This window comes from Tupaia chinensis, unplaced genomic scaffold, assembly GCF_000334495.1.
Source record: "Tupaia chinensis unplaced genomic scaffold, TupChi_1.0 Scaffold143833_1, whole genome shotgun sequence".
Taxonomy (NCBI): domain Eukaryota; kingdom Metazoa; phylum Chordata; class Mammalia; order Scandentia; family Tupaiidae; genus Tupaia; species Tupaia belangeri.
The window spans coordinates 311,201-334,156 of NW_006203683.1; the positions used below are offsets into that span (position 1 = coordinate 311,201).

Sequence of the window (22,956 nt, forward strand, 5' to 3'; positions counted from 1 at the left end):
GCTTGGGCCTGACCTTCAGCTCTGTCCACATATAAGTCGTGAGAAAGGTAGCCAATCCCTGGCAACACGAATGGCCACAGTAAAGTGCCCAGATGCTGGGGGCCACAACGCGAGAGGAGAAAGCTAATACAACAAGCATGCATAGCACCAGAAGTAGTCACGCTGGAATTTAAAACAACCAGCACAGGCCCAGCCATGGTGGTAGAAGAGGAAGGACATCACCACATGAAGTTGGTTCACGTGGGAACCTAGGCTCGTGTTCTGGACCAGTGCGGACCGGCTGGGTGAGGGGAGCGTGCCTGTCATTCTAGCCAACGGGGAGGCTGGGGAAAGGGTCATGATGGGGAGAGCCTGTCAGAAATCCCCCGCCATGTGCACTCTCACTCTCATTTTTAAAAAAGTTAAAGTAAGCATTGCAATTAAACTCCGAAAAGCACCAATATAAAACAAAAAGCAACCCACAAATTTAAAATCAGAAAAAATAATAGGTATGCAAAAGGTAATCGAAAGAAATATGCCAATAGATAGGGTAGGTAGATAGATACAGTAATAGATAAACTGAAGTGGGACCAGCAGTTGGCGTAATGGCTATGTCACTGGACTCCCATGTAGTTGACTGTGGTTCGAGTCCTGGACCCAGTGGCTTAAACTCACACCAGGCGCGTGTGCGTGCGTGCCCAAGATCCCGAGAGGAGAATGGAGGAGAAGGGATTGCGGCAAGGCCATCCCCCGGCGCTGATTTCTCGCTTTCTGTCTCTCTGGTGACTGCACACACTCTATAAAACAAACCTCTCGGGGAAAAGGTACAACTGAAGAAAGAATTCAAGGGCCAGAAGGTCAGATTGAGAAATTTCCCCGGAGAACCATAGGAAAGAATAGAGAGAAAATGTGAAAGTACAACTAAAAGATAAAGTGATAGAAATAGGAGTTCAAAGAGCCAGCAGATGGCATAATGGTTACGTCACTGGACTCCCATACAGCTGACAACTGTTCAAGTCCTAGATCCAGAGTTTTGAAAATCATGCCAGGTGTGTGTGTGTGTGCACCTAAGATCCCAGGAGAATGGAGGAGAAGGGACTGAGGCATGGTCATCCCCCTGTAGGGGAAGGACGTGATTTCTAATTACTCTTCTCACTGTCTCTTGTCTCTTTCTTTCTCTCCAGTGAGTACACATGCCCTAAAAAAATCTCCCTCCTCCCAAAATAAGAAAGAAAGAAAGAAAGAAAGAAAGAAAGAAAGAAAGAAAGAAAGAAAAACAAAGAAGGAAAGAAATAGAAGTTCAAGAAACAATATCAGAGGAAAAGAAGTAAAACAAAGGCAGGAGAAAAAATAGTTGAAAAATATTTTCTTCAGAAAAAAAGGAAAAATACCCATGTTTAACAATAAAATTTAAAAGTATAAAAGATAAGGAGAAAAACTGTAACAATTCCAGAGTGGAAAAGCAGAGCACTTAGAAAAGAGCAAGAACCCTACAGACTGCAAGCTTGTCATAACAGGACAAGAAGATCATAAATGACTGTTTCAAAGGGAGAGAAAGAAATGGAACCTAGAAGATTTGGCCTAAGAACGTGTTAGTAATCTGGATGTCCTTCCTAAAGCAATGGGTATATCAAATGTACTCTTATTTTTAAATACTTTTTTAAAAAAAAATTGCCAGAGGGCATGTGAGCTTACAAGAGAAAGAGAGAGTGAGTCATCCCTTCTCTTCTAGTGCTCCCTCCTGTGGAAATTTTGGGCATGCACGCACGCACACACCCACATACACAGTGTTTCTCAAGCTGCCAGGTGTGGAATTCAAAACACAAGGTTGGATATGTGGAATTCAGGCACCTTAACCCACGTCACTGGCTGGCCCATTCTTAAATCTCACATAGCACCCAGTAAGTGTAGCTATGGAAAGATAAAAAGCTATGAACCTCAAGTGTTAGATGAAGGAAAAGTATGAAAGATAATGAAATGTGCTGTCCAATAATTGTGTAAGCCATTTACACACTCAAAACAGTGCATGCTATCTTATCTCATCCTTCTTCTATCTTCCTCAGTGACTCAGTCCTAAAGCCACTGCGTAGGGTGGCCATGGCTGGTACTGCCGAGAGTGGCAGTAGGAAATGATGTCTCCGTGGCAAGGGACTGAAGACCAAGCAGCATAAGGAAGATATTCAAAATTGGTAAGAAGGCCGAGCGTAGGCTATCAGTTCCCGAGCATAACAACATCAGTGTCTGAGTGTGTGTGTAAGAGAGAGAGAGAGAGAGAGACAGAGAGAGAGGAAAGAGAGCCCCTGAAGGTGAAGAGGAAAGTCATTTCTGGGGCCATAACGCAATATGAGAAGTTACTGAGGAAAACTGACGAGGCCTTGCCCATGTAAGGGCCGAATTGCAGAGTACAGAGCACAAGTTGGCTAAGAAAGTTAAGGACACTGGTAAGGGGCAGGCCAAGCCCCTGATGCAGGGTGAGCAGACTTTGTGAGGCCGTGCCTGCCATGGCTGTCGATCCATGGGGCAAGGAGAAGGGGACTTGGAGGAGGGAGCAATGTGGGTATCACAATACACACGGGAATTGATTGACTGCCTGAGTAAATATAATTAATATCATCAGAAGCCAAAGGAATTTATGAACATGGAAGGAAGAAACAAAACTATTAGATAGTGATATGTCCTTGTGGTTTTCAGAAATACAAGTATATGTATACATGCCTGTCAGTGTAGGGCATTATTGAGACGCTTCACAAAAGCTGAGTGGGCCGGTGGAGAAAAGGAGAGCCTGGTAATTAATTAATCTGTGATTAATTCCTGATTGTGACAGTTGCATCCTTTTCTTTTCTTTCCCTTTATTTTTTGTTTTTAGAGATTTTTACTAAAAGGCACATGTGTTCTCTGGGGGCATGGCTATGCTGCAATCCCTTCTCCTCCCTTTTCTTCTAGGATCTTGGGCATACACGCACATGCACCTGGCGTGAGTCTTACACCACCAGGTCCAGGACTCCAACTGCGGTCAATTACGTGGGAGTCCAGCAACGTAACTGTTAATGCCGTCTGCTGGTTCCAGTTGTGTCCTTTCCATAGGATAACGTCACCATGGGAGAATTCAGCTGCAATGTCTCATCACGACTATAGCTTACTCTTTAGTATTTAAGGAGAAATATTCTTTTTTACTATCCTTGAAATTGTCCCGTAAGTTTAAATTTCTTTCAAGATAGAAAAAATTATCAGGACCAGCAGATGGCATAATGATTACATCACTGGTCTCCCACGTAGCCAACCATGGTTCAGGTCCCAGACTCAGAGGCTTGAAATACACCAGGTGTGAGTCCATGTGTGCCCAAGGTCCAGACAGGAGAATGGGGAAGAAGGGATGGAGGCATGGCCATCCTCCCAGGAGATTTCTGTTTCTGTCTCTCTGTCTCCCTCTGTCTTTCTGTTGAGTACACACACCCTATAGCAAAAATCTCTAAGAAAAAATAAATAAATAAAATAAACGAGTGAATAAAAAATCCCTGTGAAATTTGAAATGCATAAGTCCTAGAGAGAATCTGGGTGGGCTTGTTGGTTAATGTGTAAAACGTGTGTATGTGTTCCTTACAGATTACATTTCCAGCTCACATTTAACAAATGCTTTCTGTCTTTTATGTTGCCAAGTTTCGTGACAGCTTTAAATATGACATGTGAAATTCAAAAGATTTCAAGATGACAAAAATTGTTCCACTCAGAGAACATTTGTATTCAAATAGGGTGAGAGATGTCAGAGCTGGGAGACATGAAAGCTGTTCGCTCGCTCTCTCATCTCTCTCTCTCTCTCTCTCTCTCTCTCTCTCTTAGTTTTTAATTTTTTCCTGCACAAAATATCTGCCACAGCATTATGTCTCAAAGACAAGTCTGTCTTGCTTTTTTTGTTGCTATTATTAAGGCTTGGATGATTCTCAGTCTTCTCTGTGACTATTGAAGCGTTGGCCCCACCTTCACTGTTCATGAGTGTGTCTAATACCTAGGGGGAATCCCTACTATTCAGAGAGATGTTAGTGTGACACCTGCTGCAACCCTGAGTCTCGCTTCTAATAATGAAACCACTGCTGCTTCCCTAGGCACCATTCTTAGCATGACTCATAATTTAAATGAAATATTTCTCCCATTCCGTGTACTTCAGTCTCTGTCTTGGTTATCCAACTCTAGAACAAAGCTTCTAGGATTAGAGCTCTGATTTTTTTTTTTTTTTTAACGGGGATCACAAGTTCCTTTAGAATCAAAATTTACATGATTGGGGCTCTATAATCTGCTAACATTTTTCCTAAATACCATCTGTTTCTCTAAAAATCTGAGCATAAATTGCTCTTGAATTCTGCTACCATAGCTTGTACATGTCATGGCAATAGCAATTACCCCGAGACAGCCACGTACACACACAAAGGTCCAGATGTACACGCACGTGTGTGAGCTGGCATACATCTGAAAAAGATAAACTTTTTTCTTCTTAATTAGTAAGATTATTTAAATGGGAAAATATTTTAAAGAATATAAATCCCAGAAAAAAAATAACCTTTATTCTCTTTATATCCCTCGTTAGGGTTAAAAACTGTTTTTCTACATCTTTCTACTAAACCCTTTTTACAAATCACAAATTATAAATTCAGTCAGCAAACTAATCCCCTGCAACCTGATCTGTGCTGTACATTTTCCATTTGTTTACCCAAAACTATTTCCACTCTTCACCTGCCTCTGTGCCCTCTCTCTGTGTAGAAGGATGATGCCTATCCTTAAAATTCACGTTGAGTTTAGCCAATGGAAGCTGTCCATGTGTGATCAGCAGGCTGGTTAAACAGAAGAGAATTTATTTTCCAGCATCCTCCCTGGCTGCCCACTTGCTGGTAGGGACTGCACTGGTTGAATGAAAATTGCAGCTTCTTTCACAGCTCAAGTCTGGCCAATTCCTGTTCCTGCCGTCTCCTTTTGCCCCTTCGGGTTAAAGGTAGCAGCAATAACTAGTCCTGATGCAGAAATTGCAGCAATGCCTTGGTCTCCCTCTCCCTGCCCACATCTTGTGCATGGGCCCTTGACAATCTCCCTGGATTGCACCTTTTTAGAATAGCCTTCATTTCCTGATGGCAATCTGACTGATATGTCGATCAATGTATGCATATTCACTGAGTCATCCATATTTTCTGGCAGAAAGTGAATGAATGAAGAGGATGAGGTTTCCCTTCTTAGACATATAGTGTCCTAAGATATACGACCTACCCCTACCAATGAAAATAATTTACAATATAAAACAAGACTTGTTTACAGTACCTAAGAACTAGCAAGAAATTAAAGAATTACTAAGTAAAAATTTAGGCTGTGATGGTAACCCAGATTAACAAAACAATAAGGCTGTTTTTAACCTGGAGGAATTCTCTGAATTTGGAGAACCTTTTCATCTAGCCTTATGGAATGTGCAGGAGTCAGAAGATAAAGGCCTGGGTCTTCCCATATTGGAGAGAAAGATGTGTTTCTTTTTTATTTTATATTTAATTTTATTTTACTTTTACAATAGAGAGCATGCACGTACCACAGAGAGACAGAAAGAGAGAGGTAGGGAAGGTGAAAATCTTCCCCCATACGCAGAAGGGTGATGACTATGCTGCAATCCCTTCTCCTCCAGCCTCCTCTAGAGAGTTTGGGCATGAACATTCACGTGCCTGGCTATGTTTCTCAGGACACTGGATCTGGGACTAGGACCACTTAGTCAACCAAGGGGATCCAGCCACCTTAACCACCATGCCACCAGCTGGTCCCTGAGGTGGCTCTAAGAAGAAACTTTTGTCTATGAAGTAGAAATTATACAGTTCTGTACACTCTCACTCTATCCCAAAACACCGCAAAAGTTTCCAGTGTTACCTGATACTGAACAAAGCAGCAGTAAAGGCTCTCTATGGAGCTGTAGTTTCTAGAGTAACTCTAAAACAATACAAAAAGCATGGTTAACTTCAGTAGAGAAATATATCATGAAAAATCTAAGAATAAAAGGTTTACAAAAAGAAAATGTAATATGTGCTACAAAGAAGTAATCCAAAAGATTAAAAATATACAAACATATATAGCAATCAGATACATAGCAATCAGATAAATAGAAAGAACCAAATACTCCAGATAAAGGTAATCAGATTGCTTTCAAAATATAAATAATTTGCTATTAATGAGACATATGAAAAAGAATGGTTAAAAGCTAAAAAGATTAAAATCTAAAAAATATGTAGCATAAAACACTAAACTGGGAGGGAAAGCTAGTGTAGTTAAAGCAATATCAGGCCAAATCAAATTTAAGGCAAGTACTGATTACACACACACACACACACACACACACACACACACACACATACATATATCTCACTTCATGCATTATGTGGCTTGACCTAAGCCATCAGGGAGATAACATATATTTTAATTTATACACACCTAGGAATAAATGACCTTGCTCTTTCTCTCTCTCTGTCTCCCTCTCTCTCTCTCTCTGTATGTATATGTGCATATGTATATATGTATGCACATGCATATATACACACACATATATAAACATACATGTATATGTGTCTAACTAAAAAAAGCAACAGGGTAAAATGGACAAATCTGTACTTACAGTGAGATATTTTAAGACTATGAGATAAAGAGTATTTGAATGACCTAAGGAACTTAGTTAAATGGACATGTGTAAGCACTGCACAGTTAACTGCACACTACATGTTTTTTAAATGTTCATGGAACACTGATCATACTGACTATTAAAATGACCTCAAAGCATTGAAATAATACATAAAAAGAAAGAGGACACAACATATTCTAATGAAAAAACAAGTTGCTTGCTTGCTACTTCAGAAGAATATGCTACAATGTCGAGTAGCAAACATGTGCCCAGAGCACGGCAGAGTCAGGAGGAGAGGTTACGTTCAACCTGAATGGAGCCTAAAGTGCTCTTGATAGAAGAGAAGACATTCGTACTGAACGTCAAGGGTGTAGAGATTATGGCACCTTTACAGCTTAGAGATACAACGTGCAAGAGAGTTGAATAATACTGAATGGAATAAAAAGGAAGAATACCTACTATGTGAAGGGAAAACCAGGATATATAACTGGAAAGGCAGCAAGGAATCTCTGGCAGTATCTAAGTTAATGAATGACATCAGCTCACTGTAAAACATGGACTATCAATGAGGCCAGCAGGTGGCATGGTGGTTAAGGTGCTGGACTCCCACATGGGCAACCGCAGTTTGAGTCCTGGACCTGATGACTTGGAAATCATGCTGGGCATATGTGTGAGCATGCCAAAAAGTCCCAGGAGAATAGAGTAGGATTGAGGTGTGGCTATCCCCCTTGGAGGGTGATTTCTCACTTTCTTTCTCTCGCTCTCTCCAATGATATATATGCCATATGACAGAAACCTAAAAGAAAAAGAAGAAAGAAAGAAAGAAATAGAGAGAGAGAGAGAAAGAGGGAGGGAGGGAGGGAGGAAGGAAGGAAGGGAGAGAGAGAGAGAAAGAAACTATCAAGGGGCAAGCAGGTGCCATAGTGGTTAGAGGCACTGGACTCCCACATGGCTGACTGTGATTTGAGTCCTGGAACTGGTGGCTTGCTTTCTCACTTTCTCTCTCTCCTTCTGTCTGACAAAACTGAATAATAATAATAATAAAGTTAAATAAAATAATTCTAATAAAAAAGATCATCAAAATGTAAACATAGAGTATGTCCTGATGGATATTTATCATAAAGTCCAAAGTGTAATTGGAATTTCTTAATTTGTAGGAAGTGTAGAAACTTGATAAATAAGGTGATAAAAATATGTTACGAATATTAAAGTTGCTAAAAAATTAAAATTCTTGAAGTCATTTTGCCTAAGAGTGTATATGTCAGGTTGGCTTTAGGCATTTTAGCAAACAAACAAACTCTAGGCTGAGTATCAGCTGAATCATTTCTAAAATCAAAACTGTTGAGACAGAAGCTTGAAACTTGGGAAGTTCTGGGTGAGTGACAGATCTTTGTCACCCTCAGTAAGCCCAACCTGCACTCCCCAGGAAACAGAAAATTGACTCTACTTTCTGTGGACTTTGGACAATAGGTTTCCCACCTGTGCTCACTCTGTTTAAGATCCTTGATGAGCAGTCCTTCAAAGTGAATTCTGAAGCATTTTTCCCTTTTGTCCAAGGACTTCAGACTAGCAGCTCATGAATCTTTAGTTCTATGACTTACTCTGTTATCAGCTTCCAGCACGGACTCCTGCGTTCACTGTGCCACTATCTGCTTAAAGACTATAAAATTGGGGTGTCACTACTACACAGTTTAGTGACTCCTAACATCCAGCCTGCATTTATCACCACACATCATCCGTCTCTCATAAAGTGTTCCAGCGCAGTAAATATTTTTGGGCGAAGAGTAGCCACCATGTCAACCTGCATGCTATGTAGAAACTGTCAACACAAATTAATTTTTAAAGTATTTTCTTCTTGATTTTCCTTCTATTTTGATTATTGGATGCTATCAAAAGCACACTGTGCTCTAAAACAAGTTTGCGGTTTTCCTACCTTTTTAAGGCCCGAGACATAAAGGAGGCCAAATCCTACTGAATCCAAACCATTGCATGTCTACTGAGATAGCTCCACTGTCTACTGAGCAGACAGGTAGGGAGTGATAATGCAGATACTCTTTAACCAGAATAAGGTAAAATGTGCTCCTGAATCTTCTCATATATAACAACTTTGGGGCTTCTGTGAGCAGACTGATTAGTTTCATATGTAATAAAAATAATGCTGGATTCATCTATAGGAATTTCTTGCTAACAAATATTTATTGAAAAGCTAAGATGCATTATTTGTCAAATTTTTATATAACAACTTGTAGATAATAGTATTTAAATACATGTTTTCAAATATTTACTCAAGAACTGCTAATACTACTTTCTTTCAAGTAGCTGCTAGCCAATTAGAAAGTTAGATATATGGGGCCAGCAGGTGGCATGATGTTATTAAGGCACTAGATTCCCACAGGGCTGACTGTGGTCTGAGTCCTATACCCGGTGGCATGAAAATCATGTCAGATGCATGTGCATGTGTGCCCAAAATCCCAAGAGGAGAGGGAGGAGAAGGGATGGTAGTGTGGCCGTCCCCCTTAGGGAGTGATTTCTCACTTTCTCTCTGTCTCTCTCGCCCAATGGCAATAACTTATAAAAAGGATATTCAAAATACATCTGAAACATGTAAAAATCATAAAATTAAGTTAGATACTACATAATTATAATAAAACCAATTTTTATCAAATAGTATATCAGGTTTTGCAGAAAGAAATATATGTATTTAATATATATATAATGTGTATTCTGTATGTATATATGTACATATAATATACATAAACATTTGAAGAGATATGCAGCAAACGTATGTATGTAAAAAGTTATCACTATTTGCTGAATTTGGGTTTTTATGCAATATAAAAATACTGTTTAAAGATATAAGCAATTCATCAAACACATGAAAATGTTTATTTTTGATTTATTAATTTGTATTTTCACTCTATGGACTTAGTAGTTTCTCTTCTCCTTTTATAAAAAATTTATTTATAGATTTTTGAACTACAAGTTCAGATTAGTTCAAGTACTTCTGGTTTTTGCAAAGATTTCTGTGTTTTGATTGAACTTCAAGGACAAAGACTGGCAAAACCTTAGATCAATAGATATGATCTACAAAGAGGAAGACCATGTAAAATGCAATGTAGTCAGTATCCAGTTGTTTAATCCATGCAAACAGGCAACATGTATTCATGCAAGAATCTTTCTCTGAATTCTGTTTTTTATTGCTAATACATATTTTTCTCCTCTCCTCTCCTCTTCTCTCCTCTCCTCTCCTCTCCTCTTCTCTCCTCTCCTCTCCTCTTCTCTTCTTCTCTTCTTCTCTTCTCTTCTAGTTCTTTCACAGCTCTCCATACAAATGCACAGCTCCAGTTAACATTGCTGAACCTATTTCATGAATGCAGACTTCCACTTTTTTTGTTTAGTTTAGGTTTTAGTAGCAAGTAACTGAAAACTGGACATAAAATAGACCAGAAAAGAAAGGGAATGCATTGACTCATACATAAGGACAATGAAATAAGTTTGGCTTTAGAACAGGCTTTATTAAGGATTCAGATGATGTGGTCAAGGGTTTCTTTCTCATATATCTTGACCTCTCTCACTGTATTTCATAGAGCAAGTCTTTGCTCCAAGTTCAGAAATGTAGTATTGGTCCTGTTTGACCAGACTTTGGTCATCTTTCAATCATGATGTAGTTGATGGGATATGCCAGCTACTAGAACTAATCAGAAGCCATTTCAGCCATTTCTAGAGCTTGGGATATGGTCAAACCAGGCATGGTGGTATGTACCCTATGGGATATGGTCAAACCTACTCATAATGTATTTCTGGGAATCACTGGCAATGACTCAAAAGGGAGGAATGAGGAAAAAATATGAAAGAGAGATTCCACTATGTTGCTACCTGGAGATTAGAGAATTTTGATTCAATGACTATATTGAATTAAATGGATAAGATAAATGATTAGTTGATTTGCACACATATTTTTTAATGTACTCCTGTTTAAAGGTGTTGAGTGAAGATTTTTCTAATTTAAAGTTCAGGACTAAGAAAATTAATCAATAAGATATCATTATAATATGCTTAACATTATTTTTTAAACTCTTTTTTCAATATGTATTTAATTTATTTGTTATTATTATTATTTAACTTGATGAGAGAAGGAGAGAAAAAAAGTGAGAGAGCAAGCCACCATTTCTGAGATTTGAACCATGGTTGTCCATGTGAGATTCCTGCACCTTAACCACCATGCCATCTGCTGGTTTCTTAACATTAGATTTTAATCTAAAATCTATAACCATTGTTCTCATTGCTTGAAATTACTGCACATCATTCTTTATCTTTTCCAAGTGACATCCTGGTATATATCATTGTGAGTAATTAATACATTTACAAGTGTTTGTGAAAAAACTTGAAAGTTAGTAATCTTAGATAAATCATAAGACTTACTGTTCAGAGCATTGACATAAGGGGCTATTATCCTAAATTTATGATTAGTTTATACCTAACAACTCAGTCATACTTCTCATCAGTATTTGGGAAATTCAGACATAATATTTTCTATTTAAAAACTAAAGAATGACTGTTACCTGAAGTATCTTCTTAAAAGTCTGTCTGTATTTCTCTAAAACACACTAATAAGTACCAGATACATGAGAAAACTTGATATGGCATAATTTGTTAGAAAGCAGGCTTCTCTTGCTTTTTATCTTAAAATAGACATGGAGGGCCAGCTTCATTTCACATCAGTAACACACTACACAGGAGAAGCCTGATCCTTCTTGGAGTCCAGGGTTTGAGTGCCCAGCCTGACAGCTGGGACATGCTGTGCATGTGTGTGGGGTGAGAAATCTCACAGTGTGGAGGCCTGAGGAAGGACACTGCAATACAGCCAGCCCGAGGAGGTGCTCATATCTTTTGTTCTCTTCCTCTCTCTTTCTGTCTCTCTAACATGCACACACACTATATCATGAAGAAAAAAAATGGACTTGCAAGGAGTTTCAACATGTATTTCAATTTTTCTTCTAAGCATCATACATGTTGTTAATTTTATTATGAGAATACAGCTGAGGAGTACCATTTGCTTTGCTAAGACAATAATCTGCACACATTTTTCACAACAATAAGAAAATGATGCAACTATTTGATAATGAATATATGAATATTCATGTAGGATTCAGTTACTAATGAACAGAGAGCAGGCTAAAATGGAAAACTGGTATTGAGAAGCAGGACTGTTTGCTAATAATGAATATTGAAAATGCAGAAGTGACTTCGAAACTGGGTAATGGGCAGAGGCTGAAAGAGTTTAGAAGAGCAGGCTAGGAAAAAAAATCTATACTCTGATGAAGGGTTGGAAGAAGTACAAACTAGGAGTGAACTGGAACTTCTTAGAGATGGGCACTAAGCAGCTGCGAGTGGAATGATGACAGAAATGCAGACAGTAAGGCTGTTCATAAGAGGTTTCAGATGGAAATGAGAAAGTTATGGGAGTTGGAGGAAAGGTCATCCTTGTTATGAAATTGCAAAACACTTGGCTCCATTGTGTTCATGCCCTAAGGCTTTGTTGAACAAGTTTAAGAATTATAAATATCTAGAAAATAAAATTTCTAAGCAAAATGTAAAAGAAGCTATTGTCTTTTTAAATTTCTTTTTTTTTTTTTTTTGGAAAGGTTTTTGCTATAGGGTGCATGCTCTCACCAGAAAGACAGAGAGAAACAGAAAGACAGAAATTGAGAAATCACCCCCCTGAGGGATGATCACGCCACAATCTCTTCTCCTCCATTCTCTTCTCGGGATCTTGGGCACACATACACATACACCTGGCATGAGTTTAAAGCCACCAGGTCTGGGAATCAAACCACGGTCGACTACATGAGAGTCCAGTGATATTGCCATTACACCAACTGCTGGTCCCATTAAATTTCTTTTTCTTTCTCTTTCTTTCTTTCTTTCTTTCTTTCTTTCTTTCTTTCTTTCTTTCTTTCTTTCTTTCTTTCTTTCATTCTGAGAGAGAGGAAGAGACTCCTCAACAGGATCTTGCAATGCTTTGATCATCTTCCTGGATCACGGGTGTATGTGAGTGTACCCAGAGGTTTTCGGTCAACACTGAGTATGAATCTGGGCCTATGATGTGGCACCAGCATCATGTAGAAATGCTGCACTACCTTCCTCACCATGGCTTGTCACACCTTTAACAGTTTATAGTAGAATGAAAGCAAAAGGATGACATAAAGACAGACTTCGTAATAAAAAGGGAAGCAGAGTGGAAAGACTTGGAAATTTTGTAGGCTGATCATGAGATTAAAAAATAAAAGAGCATTTAGGGACCAGCAGTTAGTGTAATAGCTATGTCACTGAACTCCATGTAGATGACTGTGGTTCAAGTCCCGGACCTGGTGGCTTAAACTCACACCGGACATGTATGTGTGCGTGTCCAAGATCCCAAGAGGAGAATGGAGAAGGAATTGCAGCATGGCCATCTTGCTTTCTGTCTCTCTGTCTCTCTCTGTCTTTCTGGTGAGCACATGTGCCCTATAGCAAAAACCTCTCAAAAAAAAAAAAAAAAAAGAATAAAAGAGCATTTTCAGGAAATAAAATTTAAGATGTAGTGCAGTGACTTAACTAAGGAGAGTAGCATGAATAAAAGAGAGCGAGGTGCTATTCAGAAGACTATAAGGAAAAGCCTCAAGGACATTTTAGAGATCTTCAAGGCTGTTCCTTCTGTCACAGACCTAGAGACCCAGGAAACCTGAACACCATCAGGGAATGAGCTTGGTGCAGGTTTGCTGCCCTGAGCTACCTTTACACTCTGTTCCTCATGTCCTGGTGTGACACAGGTAAATTCCAGCTACAGTCCAAGCAGCCCCTGGTGAAGTTAAGGCCTTCAAAGGGCTGTTTCACCCACCACTCCAGAACATGCAAGCAGTGGTAAGTCTGAAAGCTTTCAAAATTCAAGAGCTATGGAACTATGGTAGCCTTCATCTAGATTTCATAGATTGTCTAAGACAACCTGGATGCTAAGTAGACTTGCTGCAGGTAAAGTACCACTACAAAAAGCCTTTACAATGATAACACCAAAAAAAAAAAAAAAAAAAAAAACCCTTTAAAAAGAAAACAAAAAAAAAAAAAAAAAAAAAAAAAAAAAAAAAAACCAAAACAACAACAACAACAAAAAAACAAACTGTGAAGTTACAATTACCAGAGAGAGTCCTCATTATGAAGGGCAATGTCTAGTGGAAATGTGGGGTTGAGCCTGCCACAGAGAGTCCATAGCAGAGCAATGCCTACTTACAGCCAGTGAGGCCTGGATGCTCTTGAGACCCTGGAACTTAGAGGTACCAGCATGCAATTCCAGCCTGGAAGAGCTACAGGCATTAGATTCCAAACTGAGAGAGCCTATTATAGCATTGCATTTTGGAAATATGTCATCTGTTTTCATTTCAGGTTCTCGGCTAAACTTCGGATATTTGAGTTGTTAGAATCACCAACTTTTGAGACCATTGTGATAAAAAAGATGTATTTTGGGGACCAGAAGTTAGCATAATAGCTATGTCACTGAATTCCCATGTAATCAACCATGGTTCGAGTCCTGGACCGGGGAGCTTAAACTCACACCAGGAGCGTGTGCGTGTGTGCCCAAGATCCGGAGAGGAAAATGGAGGAGAAGGGATTGCGGTGCAGCCATCCCCCTGGGGGGTGATTTCTCGCTTTCTGTCTCTCTGTCTGTCTTTGTCTTTCTGGCGAGCGCACACGCCCTATAGCAAAAACTTATCAAAAAATAAAAAATAGGTGCATTTTTAATGTGAGAAGGACATGGATTTGGAAGCCAGGTGCATAATGATATAGCCTGACTTTGCCTCCCTCACTGAATTTATGTGTTAAAATTCAGTTGTGATGGCATTAAGAGGATATAAACTTAACCCCACTCAGGATTAAGAGGCAGAGGCTTTGGGGGGGTGATTAGGATCAGATAAAACCATCAGGGTGAGGCCCATGATTAAATCCTGGCAACTTCTTAAGAAAGAAAGATACCAGAGAGACACAGACACACAGAGACGCACAGTCCTGCCCCTCACCATGTGAAACCCTGTACCACTTCAGAACTCCGCAGAGGGTTCTCCGCAACAAGAAGCCCTCCCCAGATGAAGGTCCTTGACCTTGGACTTCCCAGACACTGAGCTAAATAAACATCTGTTCTTTATCACCCAGACTGAGGTAGGTCTGTTACTAGCAACCGAGATAACACTGAGACAGGTGTTTCTTACATAGTGTAACAAGTAGAGCCCTCGATTGATTTGTGGGGCTCAGAATAGGTGGTGGGAACAACGAAACAAAGACCTGCTTGGATTCTTCATTCCTGTTCTGAGGACACTGGCTTATCATCGTTTCCATGTTTCTCATTTGCTCAATGGAGAGTTAGTTTAGAGGCTCTCAAAATACAAGATTTTGAGAAGCTTATATCTAACAGAAAGCAATCCTAGATGTATTTAGATTTTTAAAAATCTTTTTTTAAAAAAAAGAAAAAAGAAAAAAACAATACCAACTTAGTGCTTTTGTTGTCACAAGCAAAACAGATGAGATAAAACATGGGTAGTTTAGCCCCCAGGTCTGGACACAACATAAACAGAGCCCTCGAGTTGTAGCTCACAGTAAGGAAATGCACATTTAACAATATGTGGAGAGCCTTTTCTTTAGAAATGTAATGCTAAAGCTTGAGGCACAAATAAGATGCAGCCCGTGGCTTTCATCCCACCACAGGTAGCTTAACTACTTCAGTTTTATCCACGTGGTCCAACAAGGCCTGACGAACTACACTGCAGAACAAGAAGCATCTCTCGGGCGATGGTGCGTATAGACAGAGGGATTTCTTAGTCAACTGCAGGAATTAGGCTTTAATGCTTTATACTAAAAGACTTCCTACCCCAGATAGCTGCCTGCTATCCACTGAATCTTGGCAGGGAACGAGACTGCTGAAGCTGAAACCAGGAAGCTATGTTAAGCAGATTTTCATGAACGTTCAAAATGCTTTATCTGTAAAGCTACTTTTCTTCCTAGCAGTTCAAAATGCTTTTCTCCTTTTCTAATCTCTTAGTTGTCTCCAGCTCTCAGTCATCATCAAAATTACCTTCAAAAAGGTCCCTAAAAAGCCACAGAAGAGAATAAATGGTCACCTCATCAAAAGTCATTATTTGTGAGAACATAATGTTAAGAATGTCAGTTAAGAGATTAAAATGATCATGGTTCTTACAAAAATTACAAGATACAGAAAAACACTGAATACCTTACCGTTATTTGGAAGCTCTAAAGGGCTGCAGACATGGTTTTTGGTTCTAGTTTTTGGTGAAGAGATCAGTTTTGCAACCAGGAAAGCAGAGATGGGCTGTACTAACAGTGAGGTGAGGTTTGATTGTTTCTTTCTAGTGCTTCCATCTGTATGCAAAAAGAAAAGAACAGGATTCTTAGTAAACAGAAATTAAAGCATTTAAAGTATATAAAGTACATATAGTGCTTATTTACAGTAAGTATTTAAAGTATGAGCAATAAGTTTATATGCATTTATTTATTATTCCTCACACCATTTCTACTTACTAAAAATGACTTGCGGGTACTTGACAAAAACGTGTTCCAAATAGAATTATGTATTTTACTTAAACATAGCAGATTCTACGCACACACTTACCTTCACCATTCCATAAATAAACACTAAAATAACAAATGAGCACAAACCCATAGATCCATGTAGACCAAGAGGACAGAAAAGACAAGGCTCTAGAAGTTGGAAAGCATTTGGAATAGACCTCAGGAAGCCAAAACTCTTTGCCTCCAGTAGGGAGGCTGAGAAGTGAGACCGTTCTCCGTCGGAACTCAGAAAACCTTAAGGGTTGACAACACCAGCAGCCTATGAAAGCAGAAGGAGGAAGGGCCTGGAAACAGATTTACTGCAGTTCTGAGGACGCACGGCTGCCCTCCTGAACCCATGGCACACCAACATGAGTGCCTGTTCCTCATTGCCGCAGAAAACTGAGTGAGACACTGATGGCGGACGTGAGATGGAGTGGGCTGTTCATACATGAAACAGTAATGTGAGCGCCAAGACGCTTCAGGTGTTTTCAACACTCGGCACCCACCATCCTCCTCTCCAGGGAAATAGTAGGAGATTCACTCGTATCAAATAGGACCGTAGCCACTGAAAATATTGGAAATCAGGAGGCCTGTCAATAAAAGTATGGAGCCATGCTATCCTGTGGTGAAACCCATCGATCAGGAAACCCCACCAAGCACAGAACTCCATTTTGCAGTCCTTAAGTATGAGCTCTCGGCCAAGCGCAATGAACTGCAGGGCGGCATCTCTGCAGGAGAGCCCTGAGGACAGGAGCGCAGGTCAGGAGCCTGGAAAAGGGAGAAGTCAGAGGGACAACACGGTCGCCAGTGCTGGGGGTGGGCTGACGTGCCGAGGGAGTATTCACGGAAACATCTCAGGTGGAGAATTTCAAGAATTTCTAGATACACGGAAAAATAAGAAATCCGTGAGACAAGTATTAGCTTGAAAGCAAACATTGTGGAAGAAAGAAATGCAATGACCATGCAACGCAAATAACAGAACAGCACTCACATAATAACATAAATAACAGCTGTTGATCCAACACAAATATTGCTATTACTTTTGAAAGAAACTGAGAAAGGGCAAAAGCTGAGTGCAGGTGGTATACATGGAGGAGCATGAAAATGAAATCTTTATCTTCCATAGTTATTATTCATTGTAATGGATAAAGCTGAAAAGTAATGAAGGAAATTCCTCCATGTAGTTGAGAGACAAGGAAGGACTATAAAGGCAGGTAACAACCAAAGATACTAAAATGAATTAAGTGCTTGACTTAATGAGTCAAAAAAGAGGGACGAGGGAACACCGGAAAGGGTAGGAGAAGGTGCCATTTTTACAAATTAATTCTCATAGCAATATCTGACTACTTAAACTATATATAGTATGTTTATGTATAAACTCAAAAATAAATAAATAAAAACAAGAGAAAGCAATTGTGATAATGAAAATGAGAGAAAAATGTACAAATAGAGTGAATCGAATGGAAAAAATACAATGAAAAAATAAACTGTGCTTTAGGAAACAACGAAAAAAATACTTATTCAGTTTATATAATTTTACTGACTCAGAAAAGGAAATACGGAATGACTATCAGGCAGTCGATAACATTTTTTTTTTAATGTAGTGCTATATTTTTCACAACTTTTATTATGGAAAATAATTGCTAAAGGTTTTCTTAGAATTTAATTTGATAGGACCACAGGGGATACGGAGCTCAATGATGCTGGTATTCGGGCTCCAGGAGGCAGATTATAAATTAGAAAATATGTTACAAAGTGTTTTCTTAATTTATCATCTGGAAAACCACAGGCTAAAATATGAATTTAGCTAAGGCCTGGCCTTCAAGGAAGTCATGACTCTAAAGAAAAATAAATAAATAAATAAAAACGTAGGCTTCAAATCCACTTAGCTATTGTATAAGCACAGTGCTGGTCCATTAATTGAGGAGCCCCTTCTTCCAGTCTCCTGACAGACCTGTTGACCGCAGTGTAGTTTGCTGCTTCCCAAGCACTTCTGTGTGGCCCGTGACTGGCTATATTGCTTGCAGGGCCCAGAGGAAAGTGACTTGTTGGATGTCTTATTCACAAACTATGACAAAATTCAACACAGCAATGCATGATATCAGCTCAACTGGGAACCTTCTGCAGGAGGGCTCTGTCAGACCACAGGGATCTCTCACCAGTGAAATGGGCTCCTCCCAGTGTCAAACCTTGCACACCTAGCCTTACTCCCTAGACTTCCTCTTCGTACATTTTATGCTCTCTCTCTCTGTCTCTCACACATGGGGGAAGCAAATGAGCATGAGCGAAGGCAATTCCCTCTCTCTTACTGGCTGTCTGAGCCCCCAAACGTAGCAGGGGCGCAGCCGCAAACTCGATCGTAGTTCTCGGCTTCCCATGCAGTTACGTCTTTTGCAGGCAACTCCTCCTCTCCCACAGCAGATGCATCAAACTGAATTCCACAACTCATCTGTCGCCATCAACCACTGATTAACCTTGCTCTAAAATTACTTTTGGTAGATTAAAAAGTATTTAAATAGCTAAAGTCACCGATTAAGATATATCAATAACTGAGTTGCACTTTTCTCCAGAATGCTCTATTAAGCATATGAAACAATGCATTTAAAAGTTAAATATGAGTGAACCTCATACGATAATTGAACATATCCAAACCTTTGATTTTTTCTTGTGCTGTATGACTAATAGACTTGCATTAGTTTTGAAATATCTGAAGTAAGTGGTTCATTAATTTTTTACCTACAGCTTAATGGAAATTTGACAAACAGTTCCCTTCAGAGAGCAGATACTAAAGTAGGACTTCACAGGACACTAAGATCAAATTACAGACAGAAGTTACTTTTCTTTAAATCCCACTTATTAAAGAACTGAGAGAAGAATTTCATTTCCTTACATTATTAAGAAGCTTTGAATAAAACCAAACACAAGCTCCATTTTTATTTCTGTTATATTTTAAAATACATTTGTGAACTATAAGACTCTATTGGATAAGAGGTGAACATTTAGTGGATTGTATGCCTCAATGCAAAAGGTACAATACAAAAGAAGACTGCAACATTAAACTTAACCACTTCTTTTTTTTTCAGGGTTTTTTCCATAGGGCATGTGTGCTCACTGGAGAGGGACTGTGAAAGAGAAAGTGAGAAGTCGTCCCCCAGTGGTGATGGCCATGCCTACAATCCCCTCTCCTCCATGCTCCTTCTGGGATTTTGGCCATGCACAAAAGCTGCCACGTCCAGGACACGAACTGAAGTCTGTATGTAGGAGTCTAGTGCCTTGACCACAACGCCACCTGCTGACCCCCAGCACTTTAACATTCGAACGGCAACATTTATATCCTGCTGTGTACATTGTTTGTGTCTAATAAAGACTGACACCAAATTTTATTTTGGAACTTAATTCATTCTCTCTTCACGTTATGTACACTATATAATCCACATACAGACTCACAAGTGTCCATTCCATCAATAATTCAATCCCTGATACAATGCTGCATGCATGTGAACAGACAATCCTAAATTAGACTCAGTCACTGACTGTTTGAAATGTAACAAATAATTTCACATGATAATTCCCTCACCCCACCTTCTATGCCTCAACTTCCACAATGACTCTAGGTCACTTACTTCAGTAAGTTATCATGCTGAATTACTGAAATAAAAGAGTATATTAGCTCAGAGACCTGGAACTTGGTTCACGGTGGGTAAAATTTAGAAGAAATGAGGTTTAAAAACAAGTCAAATATTTTCTAATTGTACATATTTATTAGGGTTTGCATTATGCTTTTAAAAACTATTAATGCCTACTCCCATTACACTTGGTGATGTGTACAAGGAAAACATGAATGCTGTTAGTTGTCAGAAGTTTTTTCGTGTGTGTAACAGGATGAAATCCTTTAAACTCAATGAAAAGTCAGAGTATACAAGTGCCAACTGCTCAGACAATCTTAGGGACGGTAAAACTTCAGAAACTAAAAACCTCAGGTACTAGAAGTCCCAAGATTAAGAAACCTAGAGGTAAGATAAGGTAAAAAAACGATGTCTTTTTTTTTTTGGAGAGGTTTTTGCTCTAGGGCACGTGCGCTCCCCAGACAAAGAGAGACACAGAGACAGGAAGCGAGAAATCACCCCCCAGAGGGGATGGCCATGCCACAATCCCTTCTCCTCCATTCTCCTCTCGGGATCTTAGGCACGCACGCACACGCACCCGGCATGAGTTTTAAAGCCACGGGGTCCGGGACACGAACCACCGTCAACTGCATGGGAGTCCAACGACATAGCCATTATGCTAACTGCTGGTCCCCAAAAAACAATGTCTTGGTTAAATAAAACAGGGGCTTGGATTGGATCAATGATGATAATGTGCCACAGTTGAGAACTGTGTGTGTATGTGTGTGTGTGTGTGTGTGTGTGTATGTGTGTGTGTGTGTGTAAATCTAAGTCCTTGCACTCAGTGTAAGCATGAACCCGTTCTACTCAAGGTGCAGTCCTTAAAGAAGGAGCACCCATAAGATAGGGGAGCTGGTTAGACACGCTGAGTCCCTGCCCATGCCAGACCTCAAGTCAGACTGCAGTTTAACTAGCCCCAGGGCATTCACATGTGCATTAGAGAAACACTGGTCTAAATAATTACATATTTTTTCCACAGCATAATTTACACATTTTTAGCAATGAAATTATAAAAAGTAGGAGGCACATGATGAAAACAAGTTTTTCACCTTAGCCCAGATTAAGGATGAAAGAATCTTTAACTCTATCTGTAAACCCCAGGTCAACAGTTCTCTCAAGCTCCCCTTCAGAATGGCTAACAGGTCTGTTCATAACTGTTTTTAAACAATACAGTTTAAGTGGACTCAGAGCATCTCATTTTGTTTTTGTCCTTTCCTCAAAGATGAATTTGTGGATTCAAAGATAAAAGTTACATTGAAATCAAACCGCTGTCAGCCACGTGGCAGTCCAACGCCTCCACCACGCCTCCTGCAGGCCTGGGATCGGCCATGTTGGCGGAAATGCGACGGTTGAATAACGAGCACACATGCTTTTCTTTTTTGTTCTGGCCCACCCCCCGTACAGCTGTTTCTCAGAAATGTCCAATGAACTAAATTGGCTAGCCATTTGTGGCCCTTGTGAATACAGCTGATCCTCAGTATTTCAGTATCTCTGGCCCACTGGTTATAAATATCACCACCTTGCCAAGCCCAAGTCTGAAGTCTGCTGCAAAGGTTATTATTAAAAATAAACACTTGGGACCAGCAGGTGGCATGGTGGTTAAGGCCCTGGACACTCCCTCATAGCTGGCCAAGGTTCAAGTTCCGGACCTGTTGACCTGCTTTCTCACTTTCCCCCTCTCTCTGGTTAAATTAAAATAAATGAATAAATACAATTAAGTCATTTTTTAAAAGTTTAAAAATAAACACTTAACGGTTTAAAAAAGTTTGTGCTATGCACTCTTCTCCAAGTATTCTTAGGGTATATATGAGGGGTTTTCAAAAAGTAACTAGAAATGCATATTATGAAAAAGAGAAAAGAAAAAAAATACTCTGCAAGGATATAAATTTGTTTTGGACCACAATGAACGTGTACTTGGGTTCCATTTCCCATAAACTTCTTGAAGTTCCCGTCTCTCTCTCTGTCACACACACACAGATATACACACATGTGCATATACACATGCATCTTTTTACCAGTAGACTTTATCACTAATGTTTAATTAAATAATTAAATAATTAAAATTCAAACTAAAATGTAAAATGTACAATTTTTACACACGTTTCTTGCATCCTCTCAAGTTAATACACATTTAAGTTATAAGAGCTGGAGGATAACAGTCCACCCGACTCTTAGATGTTGCCCATTCTGGGGACCTTAGTCTTTGTTCCATGTCCCCACACAGGTCTGCTTTCATATGTGATAAACTTACTGCTTTTTTAAAATCCTTTTTTGCTTTCTGCTCATGTGCTAGAGTGTACAGTCCTTCGGGCTCATTGGCTGCTGTATTCCCATGACTAAGCACAGCGCTCACAGGAGCTCAGTGGATGTTTTTGATACATGAATATACCAGTTTGAATGAATAGTTTTGTCCTGCCTGATCCTGAGCTTAAAACTCATGACCTGCAGTGTAAAATCTGAAGTGACAAATACATAAAAACGAAGACACAGATGGTGGCATCTTCTCATTTCATTGCTTTACCCATAAGCAAAAGCATCCTGCCAGGCTCCCTAGTAAATATTACAATATTCTAATGCTTAACTAATACGGTATAAAAAGTCATACTTATATTTACATTAAAGAGACTAGAAAGTAACATACTCATTTATAAAGCAAAATAACTGCATATTCTAATATTAGAAAAGCATACAGTTTATGCAGAATACAACCTCACTTTTTAAAAAATGTATTATACATGGGACCATCAGGTGGTGTTTGGTTAAGGCACTGGACTCTGGTCTGGTGTTTGGTTAAGGCACTGGACTCACTGGTTTATCTGCTGTTTGAGTCCCGGATCTGGCAGCTTGAGCTCGTGTGCATGTGTGCCTAAAATCCCAGGAGGAGAAATGGAGGAGAAGGGATTGTAGTAAGGCCATCCCCCCGGGGAGTGATTTCTCACTTTCCTTCTCACTGTCTGTCTCTGGCAAATGCACATGCCCTATGGTAAAAACCTTTAAAAAATTAAAAAAAGAATACACAGGAAATATCTTTATTAATGTTAAAATTTGGGCCACCCCTTTCCAATGAACTCATTCATAGATATT

General features: G+C 39.5%; 1 protein-coding gene across 1 annotated transcript in view; it reads right to left on the reverse strand.

Annotated features, from left to right (window-relative positions):
- Positions 1-22,956, reverse strand: part of LOC102486443 (inactive N-acetylated-alpha-linked acidic dipeptidase-like protein 2) — a gene marked incomplete at its 3' end in the record, with an annotated part of 436,765 nt that overhangs the window by 297,704 nt on the left and 116,105 nt on the right. The window contains 1 exon segment of the mRNA XM_027767020.1: positions 15,872-16,015. Within this exon segment, the coding sequence (XP_027622821.1) occupies positions 15,872-16,015 (144 nt within the window).